The sequence below is a fragment of the Acomys minous genome (genome assembly GCF_964271855.1).
Source record: "Acomys minous genome assembly, chromosome: 13".
Classification (NCBI taxonomy): Eukaryota; Metazoa; Chordata; class Mammalia; order Rodentia; family Muridae; genus Acomys; species Acomys minous.
This window is the reverse complement of record NC_140495.1, coordinates 53,877,060-53,899,452: the sequence shown is the minus strand read 5'-3', so window position 1 is coordinate 53,899,452 and position 22,393 is coordinate 53,877,060. Positions and strand designations below refer to the sequence as shown.

At 43.8% G+C, this 22,393-nt stretch overlaps 1 protein-coding gene across 1 annotated transcript in view; it reads left to right on the top strand.

The window, feature by feature from the left end:
• Positions 1-20,153, top strand: part of IL18RAP (interleukin 18 receptor accessory protein) — a 30,674-nt gene extending 10,521 nt beyond the window's left edge. Inside the window, exons 7-13 of the mRNA XM_084753626.1 lie at positions 5,815-5,962; positions 9,012-9,077; positions 11,114-11,237; positions 13,926-14,077; positions 15,056-15,193; positions 18,469-18,642; positions 19,551-20,153. Of these exons, the coding sequence (XP_084609752.1) occupies positions 5,815-5,962; positions 9,012-9,077; positions 11,114-11,237; positions 13,926-14,077; positions 15,056-15,193; positions 18,469-18,642; positions 19,551-20,002 (1,254 nt within the window). The 3' untranslated portion in view covers positions 20,003-20,153. The remainder of the gene's footprint in view (positions 1-5,814; positions 5,963-9,011; positions 9,078-11,113; positions 11,238-13,925; positions 14,078-15,055; positions 15,194-18,468; positions 18,643-19,550) is intronic.
• Positions 20,154-22,393: the final 2,240 nt, after the last annotated feature.

Here is a 22,393-nt window from a genome sequence, read left to right as displayed (position 1 = left end):
ATCTTAGAGCATACATAGGGGGAAGAAGTCTCCCTCAATCACAGACATAGGGGAGGGGAGAAGGGGGGAAGTGGGAGGGAGGGAGGAATGGGAGGAAACAGGGGAAGGGCTAACAATCAAGATGTAATATGAATAAATTAATTAAAAAAAAAAAGAGAAAAAAAAAAAAGAATAGAACACAAAGTTGATAGTAGGGTGTGTTGGAAATTTGGAGGAATTTAAGAAGGAGATTACATATGTATGAAATTCCAAAGAATAAAAGAATTAATAAAAAAAAAATAAAAAATAAAAAAAATAAATAAACTTATTTTATTTTTCAAACTTCTAATTTTTTGTTTAGGAATGGGCTACAAATTCTATTTTTCCCATCCATGTTATCATGCAGTTCTTCAAACTTAAAATTGCTATGAACTTTTGCCTGTGCTTATGCAAATAGATCTCTATGTTTCAAAACCCATTATTGGAACTTGATTCATTTCCTTTACATAGTCATATGCCCTAGTTTTTCATAATCTTTATGTCTTTGCGTTGGTGACTGCATACTTGAGATGTCACTGCACTGACTTTTATAGGTGCTCTTAGTTGGTGACGCTTCTTCAAGCTAGGCTTTCTGAACGTCTATGATCAGTTGTGGTACCCTTCCTGGATGGAATGGGATGTTGTTTGAAATCTGTATGGAACCGGAATCTATGATGGGGTGCAGGGTTTGGTGTTGTCCTTGGGTTGTCCTTCAGATACTCAAGGTGAGTAAAGGCAGTGATAGTTCTCCGCAAACAACAGTCCTGTGTTCCCCGGAAGCTTTGCACTTCCCCTTTCTGTTCCCATTGGCTTAGCTCTCTTAGAGACTGAAATCTTTAGGCACCTTGTATGCTGCCTCCCATGGAGAGTGGTGAGTGGGCTGAGACAGGCCAGACCCAAGGTTGATGTGGTTTTGAAGTAGGGAAGATAAATTATAATTTGGAAGCTGTTTCCACGGTTGACCTAATAGCCTGTTGGATTATTCTCACTGCAAATAGTTCCTGCTTTAACTGTGGTTACCCCTTGCTGTGCCATTGGTGCTGAATGAGGAGGAGCTCCTTACTTTCTTCTGCATTTTCTTCAGCTTCAGGACAGCCCGATGGTGTGGGTTGATCACTCTACGGTGGCAATGCCAGCCTTGTGTGTGAGAACTACAGCCAGACAATCTGAAGAGCGTTCTCAGTTGTCTTCCTAAGATGAGAGTCTGTGACCCATGTTCCTAACTCACTCTTGCTAGATTCAAATACATTGGTTTTAGCTCATCATTCTTTGTGTTAAGAACTGGAGCTCTGATTCTATAATTTTTTAATCCAGTGTACTGGGTATCATTCTCAGAGTTTTGAAGCTTATAGATTAAACATAGGCATATTATTTTTTCAGTGATTTTAATTTTTATTGAAAATAAATGTTTAATATACAATATGTTCTGATTATAGTTTCTCCTTTCCTGACTCCTCCCAGCCACCCAAGTCTACACCCTTGTTTTCTCCCTCAGTAGAAAGCAAACTGGCAACTATAAAACCAAACAATTAAACCAGAATAAGACAAAGAAACAGAAAAAAAGTGCCAAAGAAAAAGCATAAGAAACACTCAAAGATGCACACACACACACACACACACACAGAGAGAGAGAGAGAGAGAGAGAGAGAGAGAGAGAGAGAGAGAGAGAGAGAGAGAGAGGCACACTGGCACCCACAGAAGTCCTTTAAAATCACAAAATACTAATCTGTAATATACAAGCAAAATCTGTAAGATTAAAAAAAAGTGTGGAAAGGAGAGAGTACCACTGAGCCAGCCTGTATGCTAGAGTTCTCAGCTGTGGGTCCTGGAAGATCCTTCTAATTGCATCTTGTCATGTCTTGGGGAGGGGCATTATTGTTCAGTTATCTGAAAAGGCACCCACATGTCCTGTGATTCAGTTCAGAAGTATCTTTTTATTTAACAGGGAGATCAAGAAAGTATTTTCCAAACTGCACTCTAGAGTGATGATCGAATGTGCCTACTACAGCCCCTGCGCCTTTAATGTGGATTTTCAAATAGAGAGGAAAATTCGATGACTTTTATATGTTGGTAGTTAGTGAATACAAGCTGGCTGATTTTAATCATTATTTCCCTTCCAACAGCTCATAAACCATCTGTTTAATAATTTACCCAGTACTTGGGCTAGAAACTAATATTAGACTCATAATTTAAAATGTCTGGTTTCTTAACTTTCATAGGTTAGACTAAAATAAATATTATTTCCGGATTGAAGCATAAATTTGGCATTGTCAGGTGATGGGAGCAAGTGATTATTGCATGATGGTACTTACTAAAAAAGATTTAACATTGAATCAGAAATAGAAGAACAAGCAATCTATTCACTGAAAGATTAACACACTGCTCGGACAATAGAGACAGAGTTCTTGCATAGTATAAACTCCATGTGAGTGGAAATAAAAACTGTGGGTTGCCCTTGAAGCGTGGGGACTGGGGCTCTGCAGACATGTCTGAACTTGTGAACATGTGTGCATTCTGATCCACAGAACTAGGATTGGGGATCGAGTGAAGGGAAGGGACATTCTCTTGGAAGAAGAGGAGCTTTGACAGAGGCCCAGATAAAGAGGCAACCACAATGTTTTAGATTTTTCTGGCTCAAAATATATTCATGGTATTTATCAAGTCACAGAAAGTAAAAACCAATTCAATCATAGATAGCAAATATATGATGTGCTCAGATCCAGAAAAGACGATGGATGATTTAATGATGAGGAACCATTTGAAGTCCATCAAGGAAGATGGGCTAAAATATAGATTCAGGAAATCCTCCAGAGCAGGGGGAGGAAGCCCAGAGAACCCTACAGTTTTGGGGTGCTCCCCAGTGCTGTGGTGTCTGGTAAAGCTTCAGGATAGTGCATTAGAAAATCACAATTGCCTTCTTGCTAAGAACGATTTGGTGTTCTCCTTACATACGCCCTAAATGTCTGTTTTAGTGTCTTCAGGTTTTTCACTTGTTTCTTCCTAGGACTTTTTACTGTTCATACAGATCACACAGTGGACGCTTCTCCTCTGTGCTTTTGTTTTCTACTGCTCAACCTCTGAGCCCAACACAGTGCTTTGGGCAGATGTCTCTGCCTCTCTTTCCTGCTTGTGTGTGACTGAATACCCTGATGAACTCTGTATCTTTCCACATAAGGTTTTCCCCCCAATTTCTTTTTCCTTGACATTCCTTTTGAGTTCATGTCACAAAGTCTGTTAATGACACACACTAAGCCATGATCACCGTGTATAAAGTGAGGAGCGGGTCTATCTGGATCTCATCCTCCCTCCTCAGTGGGTTGACTAAGGTCTTTCTGAGGTGCATTCCATGCCTACTCTCCATCAGTTTCTCAAGAGATTTACTGCATGCCCGCAGTCTACGTTCTGCCCTTCGTATGCTCTGACTGGGTTCTCTAAAAGCTTTCTCCCTAGACTTTTCTTTTTTGTTCTTAGCCTTACTTCTGGAATGTTCTTCATCTTAGAGATTCCCCTGTCTGTCTGTCTCTGCCTCTTGCACTGGCTTTTCATACTGTCTGGCTACTCCCTATGACCGGTCTGGCACTCTTGGGCTCTTTGCCACCTCCGAGGGGAAGTTCTCTGTTGGGCCCCAGGAACTGCCTCAGACACTTGAAGGAGGGGAAATTCCTGCTCCTACCTGCGAGAAGGCTGGTGGAAGGGAAATCCCTCCAGCGGTAAGTGAACTGTTTAGTCAGAAAAAAACTGCATTTAGTATTCAGTTCTCTTGTTTACTAGATGGTCCCATGCTAGATTTTATTTAAACTCTAAAATATTTTGTCTTCTCGTTTGTAAAATGAAAGAGATAAAAATCCATGCAAATCCCAACTCAGAGACCTTTGGACAAGTGCTAGGTCACATGAGGAGAAAGCAGAGAGGTGGTTCAAGAGAGAGGCATGCTGAGAGCGAGCTAGTGAGAACACAGACGACACTGTATCATCAGTCACCTAAGACAACCTAAAGAAACCTAAAGATGTCTGGGGGAGGTAGTGCCCCCTGCACTGTGAGGCAGCAGGGATACTTGGCCCTTTGGGAGAGATGAGAGAAGAGAAAGAGGGAAGGTCACAGCAGGTGGCCTGCTGTGTGAGGGCAGTGGCATCCGGAAGGTTTGTGAGCTAATGCTAACCCTACGTAATCATATATAAGAGAGAATGTTTCAGTCTATGTAGGGACCAGATTCTCACCGATTTATTGTTTCTGTTATCTCCTTTTTTAAGATCATAATTGTAAGGGATCTGCTCTTGGTACTCATGGGAAAGTGGAGTAGAAACATCACATGTGGAGTTAGGCTGCAGCGGTTAGGACAGCAGCTTGCAGTCTTCCCATGGGTACTGACCGAGCCCCTACTCTGCCCTAAAGAACCTTGGTGATATGACCATGGTTCTAACAGTCTTTACTTCAGACTCCCAGAGCTCCATAGCCAGCTGCTAGGCACCTTTCTCCAAAAGCTCTATCGTGTGACTCTCCTGCTTGAGAACCTTTCTTGCCTTGCTCACTCCCAAATTCACATGTCCCAACCATGTTGTTGACTAGAGAAGCAAAGACCAAACCCATTCAGAGTCACTCTGGCCTTGTTAACACATACTTCTTTCACTTTGCGTCATCCTAAGATGGCACTTCTCTTTAGTGAGTTCCTTTGTATTCTTCACAGCTCTGCACGGGCTCCAGGAAGCAGGCCTGTCTTGTGTGAGCTGAGACACATTACCAAGTGCTCCCTGAGAGCTCTGCATGAGGTGACAGCAAAACCTGAGACTCAGGGCCTGGAGGCTCACAGTCTATTCCTGTGGCTGTACCCAGGCTTTACTAGCTACCTAGGATCAATGACTGCTTCCAAAAACTATAGACAAGGATGCACCATGTTGCACACTTACTGTAAAACTGTAGTGCTGGTAACAGCTGTCAGCCTCCAAGACTCTGGGTGTGTGAAGGGGCAGTTCTGCTGGGAACAAGTGATGACTTTGTCCCCCAAAGCTGAGTTCTGTTGGAACTGTGGCTGAAGCTGCAGCCCATGATCTGGGGAAAGCGGTGAAGGACTTGCAACTGCAAGGATCCCATAGAGCAGGACCCCTCAGGGAGAGAGCCCAGAATGATCCCAGGAACCATACGCATCATATGAAAGGCCAAATAGAGTTACCAAAGGAATTTAAGACACAGATTCTTGTTTCACTTTAAGTTCAGAGTCAAATAATAATTTCTTAGTATAAAGTTGTTCTCTGTAATTATTATGCAGTGTGATCTATTTCCTTAATGTATTTTATTTACTATTTATTCCTATATTTAAATTAAATTTACTGAATGAGAAATATTTTATATATTGCTTTTACTGAAAACCCACAAGTTTCGCAACACACACACACACACACACACACACACACACACACACGTATTGCCATTTTCAAGAACATGTGCATATAATTTATCTAAAATTAAGCTATGTATCCCTACTGAGAAGACTGAGTATTCTAGAATACTCTTGAGCCTCCCAAAGTTCTGCTCTAGGAAACACTGCCTCTGTATCTCCTTGTGAGCTGATCGGATTCTTTTCCCTGCAGTGTGCTGGAGTTAGGAAATGCCCCTTCTGTTACCTTAGACTTGTGCACTATAGTGTGGAGCATAGCATCTTCACCTTGGGGGATTCCCTTGTTTCGAACTGACCCACCTTCACCTGCTTCAAACTTGTGAGGCATTTTTCTGTGTGAAACGAATATTAATAACAACTCTGAGTTTACAGAAAGCCGTTTAATTTCTTATCTTTTGAATTAGGATGGAAGACTGCTTGAGAATAAGGAAAATCCCCTTGAGGTGGATGATTTTTATGATTTTGACCAGGGCTTGTATGTCTGTGACTACACTCAGTCTGATAATGTGAGTTCCTGGACAGTGAGAGCTGTGGTCCAAGTGAGAGCCATTGGTAAGTGGGACTCTTTCTGAACTCTCTTGGACAGTGCTTAAGTGAAGAAAAGAGACAGTTACTTGCTGGCAATCTTGCACTTTGGCAAAAAATCTTTCCATCAGCCGAGAGCCAGTCCCTCAGAGGCTCAGTTCTGGGTCATATCACTTGGATATCTATTCCCATCTCTCTTTTTCTTTTTTCTTTTTTCAATAAATTTAAGCATGCATTAGCTATTTAATACATGACACATTGACGGATATCCATGGATCTGTTTAAAATGAGTTAATATTTTTTTACACATGTTTAAAATCTTGTTACTTTTTTGACCTGTCTTTGACCTTGATTCTGCTTCTTTTTTAAACTTATTTTTGATTTTTTAACTTATTCACTTTATGTCCTGATTATAGCCCCCTCCCTGGTCTCTTCCTGGTCTCACCAGCCCTCTCTCTCTCATTCCTCCTTCCCCCCTCCCCTTGGGCGACCTTGCTAGGCCACAGAGGAAGAGGCTGCAAGCAGTCCAGATCAAAGTTGATAGGCTGGGGTCAGATAATAGGGGAGGAGGGCTCCCCCTACTCCCCTGCTTTTTTTTTTTTAAAGAAAAGGAACCTTACTGCTACACCTTGAGATCTGCACCCCATTCCCTTCCTAAGAAGTATCCAAAGATTATAGTACGTACAGGTCAGTGGTTCTCAACTTTCCTAATGCTGTGACCCTTTCATACAGTTCCTCATGTTGTGGTGACCCCCAACCATAAAATCATTTTGTTGCAACTTCATAACTGTAATTTTACTACTGTTATAAACCATGCTGTGCACTCTCTCTCGTCCCTGGGGTCATTGGCCACCAGTCCTTAGAAATAAGGGAGCAGAATGGAAACCACTTTCCAGGACCAGCTTAGGGGAGGCAGATCGGTTTTATTCAGGATGAACAAGCGTTCTATAGAACTTTGAGGAGGTGGTGGGGAAACCCAAGGTAGGCAAACGTCATTGGCTGAAGGTCTAAGGTACTAAGATTCCTCATTTACATAGGGAGGCATCCAGGAATCGCAGGTGCTTGCTGAACAGGCTCTACTGGGAGAAAGGGAGCTCCCCCTAAAATTTCCCTAAGGACTACAGACATTCCTCAGGTAGAAGGTGTGGGTTTGGAGATCCCCAGGTCAAGCAGGGAAGAGGGAGCCTCCCTAACAAAGCTCCATTTTGCAGAGCTGAAGGCATTCAGGTTATAAAAGGCTGCAGCCATAGAAGCAGTGGGGTCCAGCAATCATGTAAATACCTGTGTTTTCTGATAGTCTTAGGTGACCCCCATGGACAGGTCATTCAAACCCCAGAAGGGCTTGCGACCCACAGGTTGAGAATTGCTGGTCTAGATACTTTGCATTTATGCTTTTGTGCTTTCCTCCCACCCCACACACATGCATCTATTGGTAAAACACAACATTGCCTATTAATGATGAACACATTTTAAATTTTCATAAATAATTTTGAGGGGTATATGACTTTTTTTATTGGTATCAAGCAGTGGTATTGTTCCCTACCAATTTCTTCTCCCCTGACTAATGAGGAATCAAATGTTTCATCCCGTATTTGTTGCCTCTTTGGTTGGACTCTTCTCTGGTTCCTGCCTTGGGCCATTTTTTTTTACCAGATCTACAAATCACAGATCTACAAATAAATCATTCAGTCTTGGCTTCTGGGGTCAAACGTAACAAAATTGGTCATTAATGCTTCATTCCAAAGAACAGCAGTGTAGCTGGCTCAGTTCTCAGTGGAGACTTTCAGGAAACTTACTTCTGGTTTTATTACTGCTAGATACAGTCCAGATGTGGGGCATTAAGGCTGAGACACTCCAGCTTATTTCCAGGCTCTTGCCTTTCCATGGCTTTATTGTATAAGAGGGAGCTCCTTGGGAGAGAAACTCCATGTGTACATAGCACTTTTTCCGGCAAGTGATGTGTAAATATCCTTTTACACACACAGCCACAAGTCCCTAAGTTCTCAGTGATAGGATTTACTTTCCTCTTTCATTTGAAGGCATCTGTGCCAGTCATCCCTGTCTTGTCTGTCAAGATTTATCCCCCTCATTTGATGATTTCTCCCTGTTCCCACCGAACAGACACCAGGCTCTGTGTTAACTTTGGGTTAAGGTTGAGCTCCAAGACACCTCTTCTGACTTCTAAGGAATGACTGTTTTGTGTGTCAGGGAGATAGAAAACAAGAGGCCCCCACCCAGTCTGAAAGGAGAAGGAGAAGCAGAGGGCATATATTGGGTCTACCATTGGGTCCAACAATGGCGAAGCAAACACAACTGGGACCCTTAGGAAAAGAAACGTAAGCAATGGCATCCATTCCATTGGGAAGAGAAGAGCGAGTGCTGCCATTCATTCTTGTGTTGGGACAGAAGCATCATCAATGTCCAGGAGTCCTGAGAAAACAGGAGAGAGAAGACCAGAGAACCGGAGTGGAGACAGGGTTGGGCTCTGAGAGCAGGGGCCACACCATACTTTAAGCTAGTTCCAAGCTTTTGTTTCATTTTTCTTTGTTTGTTTGTTTTCTTTTTTGAGAAAAAGACTCTCTGTGTATACCAGGTTAGCCTATAATTCATAAGTAGCCTAAGCTGGCCTTAAACTTGTAATCTTTTGCCTCAGCCTCCTTAGTGCTAAGATCATAGACATGTGCGGTCATAGACAGGCCCCATATCTGACCACGTCCCCTGGATGGGGAGACCTGGTGGCACTCAGAGGAAGGATAGCAGGTTACCAAGAAGAGACTTGATACCCTATGAGCATATACAGGGGGAGGAGGTCCCACTCAGTCACAGTCATAGGGGAAGGGAGTAAGGGGAAAATGGGAGTGAGGGAGGAATGAGAGGATACAAGGGATGGGATAGCAATTAAGAAGTAATATGAATAAATGAATAAAATATATTTTTTAAAAAAGAAAGAAAAAAAAAAGAAGTAAAGAGAGCATCAAAAAACTTAAATTGGTGCTGGGGTACGACTCCCAAATCTTCAGCAAACACGTCTTCAGACTTCTCAATGCAAAGAGTGATTTTTGTTTTCATCTTTCAGGTAAGGACATGAACTGGAAACCTGACATTTTGGATCCCATCACAGACACACTGGAAGTGGAGCTTGGTAAGCTGCCCAGCATCACCATGCCCGGATGGCCTTGTCCTTCAGCAGATAGATTCAAGTGTGACATCATCAAGGGTGACTAGACTTCAAGTTAGAGTATCGGCTGTGAACCTTGACTTGGCCCTGACTAGATTTTGTTGCCACTCATGGTTTCTAAATCCTTCTAAGCCCCACTAAGTATGTTTGTCCCTCACTGACACATACTTATCCTTCATTAAGATAGCATGAAGGCGGGGTTGGGGATTTAGCTCAGTGGTAGAGTACTTGCATAGCAAGTGCAAGGCTCTGGGTTCAGTCCTCAGCTCTGGGGAAAAAAAGACAAAATAAAAAAGATATCAAAGATAGCATGAAGGAACATAATTCCAAGTGCCTGGTCAATTAAACAAGATTCTTTTCAGGAAAAGGCATGTGTACTTGAATATACATGCATATATTTCCATTTATGTTATGTGTATGAATTTACCAAGTTAGCCTTATCCTTTACAAATATGACCCTTGGGCTATTCCTTAAGACAATTATAGAAGAATATTTCAACTATTGCTCAAGTATATTCCAAAATGGTGCCTCCTTCTTGACTTTTTTCTGGTTGCCTTTTATTTTGTCAAGTTCAACAACATTTATTATTTTACACACAGTCAAGTAGAAATTGCTATATTTGAAAGCAAATGGTGGTGTTAAAGTACAATATTTATCATTTTAAATTCTAATGCAAGACTATGTGCAAAGAAATCGAAACAAATTATTATTGCAGTATAAGGTCAGTAGGTGGCAGCACTGGCACATTCTGAGGCTAGAAATAGTGGGGAAGAGGAAAAACATGAGAACGGGAAGAAGAAAACTAGTTCATTAAAAATATACAGCCAGGCTGTGCACAATATCGGGGAATTTAAAACATTGTTAGTGAAAAAAGAGTAAGATCCAAAGATGAGCTCTCAAATCGGTTTTCTACCCATCCATCCAGAAGTCAATCCAAGCGGAGGATAATCCGCACCGGGCATGGAGGAAGGAAGAAGGAGGGTGGTCCAATAATATGTCTGGACCATTCATCGTGCAGCATGCAGAAGAACATCTGAGAATCCAAATGATTCTCTAAACTCATTGGTGTAGTAATGACAGAGGGAAAGCACAGCTTTCACCTCAAAAGTGACAACAGGTAGCTTATTCTGGAACCAGATATAAGTGACAATGACCAAGAAGCACAGATTCTGTTACCCCAAATCCACTGTTATAACAATTTCATAAAGTTTTTTGGTAACAGGAAAAAAAAAGAAACTAACGAATTAAGACACTTTCCAAAAACACTGGGGGCGAGATGAAATACACAAGTTGCAGCCAGTGGGGACACCCCAGTGGTTAGACAACACTTTAGCATTTTGGTTGGCAGAAGCCAGCGGCCTATTAAAACTAATACGTCCTAAAAATCTAACATATCTTCATTGTCATAAGAACATTAAGTCAGCTATGGGGTATGCAGGGAATGGCTGCTAACGAGAGCAAAGAGGGCTCAAGATACATTGTCACGAGAGTGTAGGTCTGGGGCTTTGCACCCCTTCCACAGCCACTGAGGTCTGGACCATTAGCTGGCCTCCCAGAATGGTCAGTATAAGGTGTGTGGGGGGGGGGAATTCCCAGGAATTTCTATTTTTGGTAACCTCATGGCATTCATCCAGTGTGTAAGTATCCATTAGTAAAATGATCTTTTTGACTTGTCTTAAAGGTCATCAGCAATGCTTAAGACTAGGTTGAAAACTAAACTGTTCACAGAGATCTAACTTTCCCCTTGTGATATGATTGCGAATTTCCTCCTGTTAGGAACATAGATACACATTTGAGATACACAACTTAACCACAAGGGACAAACATAGCAGTAATCGGGTTGCTGTGTGGGATGTGTCAATGCTTGGCTATTTCTGGTGCCCACTGACTGACACCTGCCTACATCCTGGTGCAGCCTTCTGGTTTTTGACATGGACACATCACTCTTGTGATACATTTCCTTCCTGGATTTTTTTTTATTTTACTTCTGCATTTTCAGGAAAGTCTTTAACTCTACCCTGCAAAGTTCAATTTGGCTTCCAAAAAGATTTAAAGGCTGTAATAAAGTGGTATGCCAAAGACTCTACGGGGGAATGGGAACTCCCAGTACTTGGAAACAAAAGGTAAGAAAAAGACTATGAACTTTAATCATTGTGACTCAAAGCAGATGCTTTAAAACCTTTAGCAATTGCTAAAAGAGAGTTTATGGTGTTCAAGTAGCCACTGGAGCCAACCAGTGTTGAAAATAAAATGACAAAATGCTATCTATCTATCTATCTATCTATCTATCTATCTATCTAACTATCTATCTATCTATCTATCTAACATCTATCAACCTATCTATTGATCATCTACCCATCCATTCATTACCTATCCACTCATTTATCATCTCTTATCTCTTCCTAGTATATTAATTTAAAATCGGGAGACTCTCTATTTCTGATGGGTCCATAAAGTGAACTAGGCGTACACACCATTTAGCCAATGATATAACCATATACAACAGTGGTTCCCTAAGACTGGACCACTTAGCAATATTGGAGCCATATTGCCTGTATTAAGTACACTGTGATGTTTGTACAATGTTTTAAAATACCCTAGATCATGTTAGTCTTTTAAATTAAGTTTAATTTTTTTTGAGACAAGGTCTCATGTATTTCAAACTGGCTTCAAACTCTCTATGTAGGCCAAATAACCTGGAACTTCATAAGTGAGGAAACTACAGGCATGTATTGCCACACCCTCTATATGTGGTGTTTGGGATCAAACTCAGAACCTCATGCATCCTAGGCCAGCACTCTACCCACTGAGCCACATCCAAAGTTCTTTCTTTCTGCCTGGATACCAGGAACATCACCTGTGCAGAAGATGTGCTCTGTGACTTGGTCAGATCCTCATCTTACAAAGGGTTCAAAAACAAATGAGAGAGGGTGGATCCTGCCACTCTCAACCTTCAACTGTGCCTTCATTCTTGGGTTAAGGACATGGCACAGTAGTACAGATGCTGACAAAAGGGAATTGGTGAAGTAGTTCCCACTGGGGTGGGTGGAGCCTTGGAGAGGAATCATCTATCTTGGAATCCTAGCAGGCTGCAACATCTTAGAATAATTAGACTTCATGTATTGTTTTCTATTGACTATCATCAAACCCAGACTCATGTGAGAGAGCTTGATTAGTTGAAAGGAAAACGGTAGACCCGAAGAGCCAAGCCATCCAATGCCTAGGGAAGCAAGCTTCTAGTCCTAGAGTGAAGGAGCCAAGGAGCCACCATGGCTACTCAGACACATCACTAGGTGTGTTCTTGTAGTGTTCCACACTGAACCCAAAATAAGAATCCACAGAATGTTCCCTCTAGTTTTTAAAGCATTTCCCTGCACAAATATAGTATTTGAAAACCATAGATAAAGAGCAAAGGAATGGTTTAACTAGGGAAAAAGAAATTAGCAAGAAGTCCTAAGATCAAAGAAGCCATTGGATGTCAAATGCGGCTGGAGGAGAGTCCACGGAGGAGAAGCATGGCAGGGCACAAGCTCTCATGTCACCTGTGGATTTCATCTTCCTTTCCAGGAAGTGGAAAGGGACCCTGGCCCTATGTGAGACTCCATTACATGTATATGTTCTGTTGTGAAAGCTTCCATCTTGCATGGCCACCATAAGGGACAGGCGTAGCAGAAGCCACAGGCATATCACAGTGTGTGGCAAGCAGGAAGAACTCAGGGACCAATTGTCCGCTTGCAGCCGCATAGCCTAAAATGGCTAACTGAACAGTTTCTTAATGCGACAAATGAATGATGCAGCTTTAGAAAGTAGGAGCTGAGTTGATGTGGGGAACCACAATTTTCTGGGCAGGGTAGAATGTCAGAGATCCGGGAGCCAGGCTGCAGTCAGGACATAGCACCGGATGACGTCACTACTGTGAGCAAGCACTGCGCCTCCATCTTCTGAGCCTTGCCCCTGACACTACCAAGATAGGATGTGCATATCACGACTCCTTAGGGTCTGTGTGTGACGAGGGATTAGAGAATCCATAATTAGTGCTTAGCACAATATCTGACAACAAGCCTCAAGAGGAACTAGGTGTGTGTGTGTGTGTGTGTGTGCGCGCGCGCGCGCGCGCGCGCCCAAGCATGTCTGTGTGCAGGTATAATTGTGTGTGTGTTGGTGTGTATTGCAGGTGTGTGTGCATATATATGTTCATGTGTGTTGAGTGTGTGTGTATATGTGTGTGCAGGTGTGTACACGTATGCAGTTGCAGGTGTGTGAGTATGTGTGCATGTATGTGTATGTATGTGCCTTTGTACACATGTGTACTTGCATATTAAGGTTAGGAGTAAATCTCATGCTTCACTCCTCAAATGTCACTAACCTTTTTTTGAGGGAGGGGCAGAGTCTCCTGCTGACTAAACTAGGCTGGCCAGTGAGGCACGGAGATCCATAAAGCCTTCCCAGTGCTGGGATTCAAGTCCATGTCACCACGCCTAGCTTCTTACATGAGTTCGGGGATTAACCTTAGGTCTTTGTGCTTGGGAAGCAAACACTTTACAGACTGAGCTTATTCTTAAGTTATTGTTAGTCTCCATTTCCAAGGGGAGATGCATAGAGTAACATTCAGGGCAGGACCACAGAGACTTACGCCTTAGTGTGCATCCTTAGCGGAGACCGTCCTTCATCCAGAACGAGCGTTCTCTGCGGTTCTGATCTCCTGCTGTCTTTTTATGATAATCCCCACTGGCCGACTTGTCAGCCTTCCAAGCTGGATGGATGCAGTTGATGTTCTTGAGTGGGTATTGGATTTTTTCCTCCTCTTCCAGCATTAAACACACGTTCAAGGAGAAAGTCATTGAACACACGGCCTTCTTGAGAGAAGTCACCCAGAGAGATCTTAGCAGAACTTTTGTTTGCTTTGCTCAGAACTCCATTGGGAACACAACACGGATCCTCCAGCTGAGGCAGAAGGACAGAGGTAAGCCTAGAACCTTGTTCCTAAAAAGCCTGGCATCTGTTCTTCTTGAAAGGGAGAGGGGTGTTTTCCCAAAGGAGAGTGGCAGGCTTGCAATGCTCGCTTTCCAGATGCTGAAGTCTTTTGCTTCGTTAACACATTTAAGGCCTTGACCATGGTCCTACAACTGACTTTGACCTAGGCTTCTTACCTACTAATTTGTGCATGAGAGCACATCACTGAACGCACTCATCACTCATCTAGTCCGTTCATCCCACCACCCACTCATTTACCCTTTTCACTTAACCATTAACTCATTCGTTAACTCAATGGTTAACTCAAGCACTCAACCAACTCATTCGTGCCACTGGCACCTATGCGCCTCTCCAGCCGCACATCACCCTGTGGCAAGCCCAGTGATCAGCCATCATCGCTTTCTTTGCTGTATGCCTTGGCTGGCTTCCAGAAAATGTGAAAGCAGCTAGTAGAAATGCTCACCAAGGAACAGCCCAGAGATGAGGTTGGGGTCATGACTCACTCAGTGAGTTGATGACTGTAGCACCATCATGGAAGTGTAAATGTCCTGAAACCATAGCGTGACAGCATGAGCGTACTGTGACAGTGGCTTCTTTCTGTAGATTCCTTATTTATAAGATGACTCATGGGGTGTGCAGAGTGACGCTGATGTCATCCCTGGTCTGGGAGTAGACAGAGTTTGGCAGGGATGAGAGAGAATGCAAATATAATTTGTAACCAGCAACGGGAGAGGTATAAATGAGCTTGTGTAGACATTCATGGGTGTACAAGTAAGTAAGGTGGCTAAGTATTGTAGGTCCCCCCCATCACGAACTTCCCACGCCACTTGGTTCTCAAAAGTTAATTGCAGACAGTTCCACTGGGGCCTAAGATTGAAGATGAAGGCAGGTCGCAGCTGTGGGGTGGGTTACATGACAGGGTGCGTTGGTGTGGTTGTGTTCACTCACAGCTGTGTGTGTCCTTCAGCGGTGTTTGTATACATCCTCCCCGGCATGGCCATGCTGCTGGTTGGTGTTCTGGTGGCCGCCGCCTTGCTCTACTGCTACTGGATCGAAGTCGTCCTGCTGTGCCGAACCTACTCGAACAAGGATGAGACTCTGGGAGGTAAGGTCACCCAGGGTGCTGTTCTCTGACCGTAGGCCTTCTTTTCTTAGAGCTGTCTTAGGTACCGTTTCACACGTTTCCAGCGAGCTCTGGCCAGAGAGAGGAAGTCTGACAGATGGCCACTTGTCTCTCAAGTTTGACTTCTTCCAGATCTGGCTTCACACTAGGAAGACTGAAGAGCAATTCTAGTTCATTCTACTCATCAGGAACTTTGTAGAAGAAGAAGAAGAAGACACTTTTGTGAGGCCGGAAAACATTCTTGCCACTAGCTAATCTGAGGTCGTTCAGCAAGTGACAGATTCCTGTCCTGGTTTCCTCAGTCTCAGAACCAGGCTGTCACTGCAGCAAACAAATAGATAGTGAGCTCAGAGCTTGGGCATGGCATGCACTTAGACTGGTGCCTTAGGTATAGAGTGCACTATGGTCAGCAATAACTGTCCTTTCAGGGCTGGAGTGCATACATTGCCTGCGTATTGACTATTGCTGTTTCCACAGGCCCCTTAGAGAGAGAAAGATGAAGGCACAGCCTTTAGATTAGACCACCAGAGGCGGCTGTATCTCAGCCTTGAGGCTGTAGTCTGGCTTTAGGGAACCCATCACCTGCGTAATCTCCACATGAAAGTAAGATATTCCAGCCGGGTGTGGTGGCACACGTGCCTGTAATCCCAGCACTTGGGAGGCAGAGGCCGGTGGTTCGCTGTGAGTTCAAGGCCAGCCTGGTCTACAAAGTGAGTTTAGGATAGCCAAGACTACACAGAGAAACCCTGTCTCAAAAAAAAACAAAAAACAAAAAACAAAAACAAAAACAAAAACAACAAAATGAAAATAAGATATTCCAGTCCAGGGATTTGTCCCAAATGAGTAGCAAGTTGCACCGAATCCCAGTCCCGTTATTACTGAGGAAGATTCCTCCCATTTACCCACCAGACCTGATTATATAGCTATCAATGGCGTGTGGGGCTGGAATACTGCTTTAACGTTTGCTGGCCCCGGGAAACCTCAGGTTGGTATATTTACAGTTTCAGTGAACAACTGAAAGAGGCAGAGGCCTTCCTGCCAGGTAAGGACTCTCTCACTGGGAGGCTCCCCCTGAGGCCAGCAGCTTTTATAGGCTGTGTAAATCACCCAGGAAGGGAAATGTGCCGGGTCTGAGCTCAACCCCAACACCAGAAAACAGAAAGAATCACCCAGAACCAAGTTAAGAAAGCAGGAGGAGAGGTACACATATCTTCCTTTAATCATTGATGACATCCTTCGAAATCCTTACGCCAACAGTGTTTTCAGACTTTGGCTTCTTGCTTGTTGCTTCTTTATTTGAATAGAACAAACGCCTAATCTGTCTTCGCTAGCTGACATCACACGTCTTTCACTAAAATATTTTTTTTTACCTCAAGACTCCAGAGTTTACAAAGAGGAGTCACTGGATAGGAAACATTCAATTTTGTCGTTTTACTTTTTGACTGTGTGAGTTGCTCAGAATTGGGCTTTCAAGCACAGTGATTTAGCGCCCTCTGCTGGTCAAACTGATATTTGTCTGTAAAAATCAAAGCCAACCCGTTTGTTGTGAATATTTAAACTTTATTTAGAAAGAAATAACATCAGGAGGACATAAGTAGGCCAGCTAACACCACGCTCTGTAATTTCATTACTAAGAAACTTTATCGTTTGCATTATACAAAGCCCTGGGATTTTTATGAAACTATGAAAGCAATAGGGGCAGCAGTGTTGTACTTAAACACATCAACACTTAACCTGCAGTTCTCGCCCCAATTTCTGAGAACCTCACAAACCAGCTTCCGTGCCTCTGGCGGCTCTGTACCCCCTGTCTTGCTTGTGGTTGGAACCCAATCCCTGAAGCCTCTCCTTGGATCCACACTGGGCACGTGTACTATGGAACAGCCCGCGAGATGCTAGCTACCTGCACCGACACTGTGGAATGGGCTGGAATACAGACCCCGGCTGCTCCATCCCAAAGCCTGCCCTTTATTGTGTGGAGGTTTCTGTCTTTCCTGGCCCATTCTGTAGCATATGCCGTCATGGATCTGCCTGATAATGCCAACAGCCGAAACACAAGGGACCTGCACACATCCTAAGACAAGATCTATAAACGTAGCTTCTCAAATATTAGGAGAGGGCTCAGTGAGAGCCAGACACCCCAGCAGTTGCTACCTTATGCAACACATATGGCTTGACAGCCTGCCAGGGGTACTGATCTCCCCGTACACCCCATAGATCGAGGCACAGCTACTGTCAGGTGCCGCTTTGTGACAAGTATATGTTCTACACATATAGCCTTAGGCTACTCTTCTTTGTAGAAACAAAATGAAGTATGCTTGTATAAATCTAAATGATATTGCCTACTGCACACCAGGCTGTGAGCCTTATGGAGAGTGTATGCATGGAAGTCTATCACTACACACATGTACGTAAATACATAGATAGAGCCCTGGGTTCAGATGAGTAAAGCAACCAACATTCAGTGAAGCAGAAGAGAAATTTCACCCAATCAAGGGACTTGATTAATACCAGCTATGTGAGGCTGCTGGTGGTGGAGCAAACACTGTTCAGGAGTGGGAGTGTGTTCTACAGTATGACAAATGTAGGACAATAAATGTGTGGGGAAGTCACGTAGTTGTGTGTTGTCAAGCGTTATGCACCAGGCATGGTTGGTCGGCTATACTTACCCCCATATGGTGAGCACACAGCGGGCCACACCCTTTGACTGTGCATGGAAGGAGTACAGTGTTGCGATGGTTACTGGGTGATGAGGGTTACCTGGTGCTATTATCTGATGGGACCTCCACTGCACACGTGCCCACTATTGAACCGTCACTTGCTGATGTGTGCCGTCACCTCCCGATGGATATGGGGTTCAGGTCTTAACGGAACTTGCTTTCTGGTTATTATCACGCTTTAACAGAGCAGACTCCGCTTTGATGTGTAACTAATGAGCCAGAAACTGCAGATGCGAAGAAAGAGGCCCTCCCGAGCACACGGGATGCAATCACGGGAGGCTCCCGCTGTTTGATCTAGCCCTAGCGAGGACACAGCGGTGCTTCATAAATTAATCATTGGGTTTTATGTGGACAATCAAAACCACTCAGTGGTGTGATTATAAAATGGATGCATCTGCTGGCTTTGTTTTTAACTCCTTTTTGTAAGGATCTCAAATCTTGTTTCTTATCCACTTAGTGTATGCTCCAAGCATCTGTATATACCATGATAATTAAGAAAAAGGACATTGGTTACACTTATTTTTTTTTTCTCTTTCTCAGATAAGAAGGAATTTGATGCATTTGTTTCCTATGCAAATTGGAGTTCCCCTGAGAGTGAAGCCACCGGATCTCTGAGCGAGGAACACTTGGCCCTGAATCTATTCCCGGAAGTGCTGGAAAACAAATATGGGTACACCTTGTGTTTGCTTGAAAGAGATGTGACCCCTGGAGGAGGTAGGTCTCACCTGCAAAGAAACCAATTGTAACACAGAGAGTAACTAAAAACGCTTTCTATGATATCTTCTGTGCAGTATACATCCCAATTTTGTTTTTTATGAACTTAGATTGTCTTGGGCAAGAACACAGAAAAGTATGTTCCAGAGACTTGCTCTGTCTTCCAAAAATATCTATTTTCAGGAAAATAATAAGCAATTAGAGGGCCCTGGGAATGCATCCTGGACATGGGGCTTTTTCCTGGGTTCTCTGTGGGAAATAACCACTCTCATCTGGAACGGATGGCCTTTCTGGCTTCTAGAATTCTGCTCTTCAAATTCCCAGCATGGGGCGTGGCAGGCATCTCAGCTCACTGTCACCATGAAGCATCAGGCCTCCAATGGCCTACTAAACCTTCCCTGTCTCAAATACACCCACGAGTAGCCTGGGATACACAATATCCCTCAGCCATGTGACTTAAGATGTTTCGGTAGTGATTTAGGGAGGCAGAATACAGGGACGGTCACTGGGTGCTGTTGCATAAACTCAACAGTTCAGAGTGGTGACAGTAAGAGGGGCAGAGGGAACCTTTCTCCTCATCTCTTTTCCCAAGAGTTTCGAAACTAAAAGGAACCCGACAGACGTCTCTGGGAGTTTTAAAAAATGTTGTGACTCACGCTTATTTTAAAAACAAAATTTTAAATGATTTTTCTTTATCTTCTATGTGCATTGGTGTTTTGCCTGCATGCATGTCTGTGTGAGGGTGTTGGATCCCCTGCAACTGGGATTACAGACAGTTGTGAGCTGCCATGTGGGTGCCAGGAATTGAACCGGGGTCCTTCGGAAGAGCAGCCAGTGCTCTTACCCTCTGAGCCATCTGTCTAGCCCCTGGGACTCAAGTTTTAATAATATCATTTACTTGCTTCCAGTGTATGCAGATGACGTCGTGAACATCATTAAGAAAAGCCGAAGAGGAATATTTATCCTGAGTCCCAGCTATGTCAATGGATCTCGTGTCTTTGAACTACAAGCAGCAGTGAACCTTGCCTTGGTTGATCAGACACTGAAACTAATTTTAATTAAGTTCTGCTCCTTCCAAGAGCCAGAATCTCTACCTTATCTTGTCAAAAAGGCTCTGCGGGTTCTCCCCACAGTCACGTGGAAAGGCTTGAAGTCAGTGCAGCCCGGATCCAGATTCTGGACCCAAATATGTTACCGGATGCCAGTGAAGAGCTCCAACAGGTTTATGTTCAGAGGGCTCAGAATTATCCCGAGAGGTTTTCCCCCTGATAAGGACCTAGTGAGACAGAAGCCACTGAGAGGAGTGCCCAGCTCAGGGGACAGCCACGGAGCTCGGAACCCCCTCCTCTCCAGCCATTAGCAGAAGTGCTGAAGGACGGAACCTACTGTGTGATTCTGTCTCATAGAACATTGAGACTTCCGCCCTCCAGCACCAACGGAGTTCAATAGGCAGTGGAATAAAGCAGCAGCCATGGCTTTAGGGTCTGAGTTCCCAGGTTGGACACAGGGGGAGTGACAATGCAGGCCTCTGCACGCATTCAGCACACACCGAGGGAGTGACACTGCAGTGCTTGAGAGTTTCCAAGTAGCCAGAACAGAATCAACAGAAATAGCTCCATGGGCTGTCCAGTGTGCCTGCATGTCTGTCTTGTACTGTGTGCATGAATTTATCACATATGTGTGTGTGTGTGTGATCAGATCTGATAAATGTGATTTTATTTTATTAGATATGAGCGATTGGAATTCTATCTAAAGCTCTTCTGTAAAGAAATTTTTCTGCATGCTTATTTGTCAAGTTTATAGAGAGGAAACATAAAAGGTGAGACAAACAGAGCACAGAGTAGATAGGACCTCCTGGGTCCTTGTGGACAATGACCCCTTTGAAGGCATGAACTAGGTATGTGTTTCTAGACCTTCAGTTGGATAATGTGGGTGGAATGCATTGTTGCCAGGAAATATCACAACTCAGAGATGTACTCAGTGAGCTCATCCTGTATCTTAGCTTAGCACCACAGTACACTGCAGAATGAATGGTGGTTATTCCCTGGTGACCGGGGCCCTGCTCAGCACCTTAGAGATGGTCACATCCCAAGTCACTAGCTCCAGGAAAAAAACACAAGCTTAACCTTGAGTGAGCCAGAAGTTTGGCTCAACTTCTTCTATTGTGGATATCCAAGAAGACACAGCGGTCCAATTGGCTGGTGGAATCTTCATAGGACTTAGATTTAGGAACAGGGTGGAGCTGATCACAATTTTCCCCCTTGTGTCTGTTGCCAGAGGTATTTCAAATCAAAGTATAGTCTTACCTCAAGTCTCTGGAAGCAGAGACCAATTAGACCCAGATCATTAGTCCAATTAAGAGATAAGGAATGGATTAGCAATACCTACAAACTGGAGAGGCAGCAGTTGTCAAGCTGAGTCTGTGGCCCACGTGCACTCATAGGTTGCTAAGCAGCAAGAACAGAACGGATGTCATACCTTTGCAGGAACATTTGCCTGCTGAGGGTGGTACCCTGTATGCACACTGACTGCGTGGTTTTAGTGGAAGTCTTCCTTGGTAAGATGATGTGTTTAAGGGCCAGCTCATTGTCTTGATTAAAACTTGATTTTCATAAGTTGGTCTGCAGCTAAAATAGACTTCTAGTAGGATGTGGATGTTTATGACCTTTGAATGCCACCATTCCTGATGGAGTGGCATGGCTCATCACGTGGGCCGTGAAGGACAGCACCTCAAGAACTGATTCACATGCCATGAATCATATTCACTGGACTGAATGAGATCCACATGCAGAGTAGGCCAGCCATTGTCATCTGGCCACTCGGTGCCTGTGTGAAGCGCTCCTCTGATCCTCCTCACAGAAGAACCACATCATAAAAACCACCGCGGCTTTGGCACTAGGCAGCGTCCTGGCTGGAAGTCTCAGAGTTAAAGAGGAGCCAGAGGGTATAAATTATGCCCGGAGGATGCTTCTTGTGGGAAGGATGGCAGTGGGATCACAGTGGGGAGGAACCACTGCGGCCTGGGTATTTCCAGGTTTCCTGGCTTTCCTGCCAGCCCCTCTCTGAGATCGTAGAGTCAGGAATCTCTTGCAGCCAGCACAGCCAGGTTTACATTGTTCCAAGATAACTGACCGCTCAAGGATTCCAGCTTCCTGCCTTTGGCTTCACGGCATCTCAGGAAACAGAAGTTCTGAGTGCATGTACATAAAAAGCATCCTCGTTACCATGGCCAGATCTGCGTTTAGGACAAAATTATTACTGCTTATCCTATGCATACCAACCAAAGCAAAGAGAAATGATCAATACAAAGTTCTGATGTACTCGAGGCTGCAGCTGAGCAGCTAGACTCAGCAGAGTGACAGCAAAGCACTGTTTTCGGACTGCACCACCTAGATAAGGTGGTGATGCATTCTGCCTCTTGTTTTGTAGAGATTGAGCCAATATAATGGCAACGACATTTTATTTCACTAGGAAAAAAGCATCCCCAATCAAGTATGGATGCCGTCCCTCCAGGACACACTGCAGACCTGCCCTTTGGGACCCAATTTGGTCTATCAGACAGTTCTCAATAATATTCCTGTTATTCCCAGATTTGTACTTAAAGTAAAATAAAAGAAACACACAGTTCTGACTACTGGCTTGTTTTATAAAAATTTTTATTTACTCTAATTTATTCATATTACATCTCCATTTTTATCCCCTCTCTCCTATCTTCTTATTCCCACCCTCCCTCCCCCTTCTGCCCTATTCC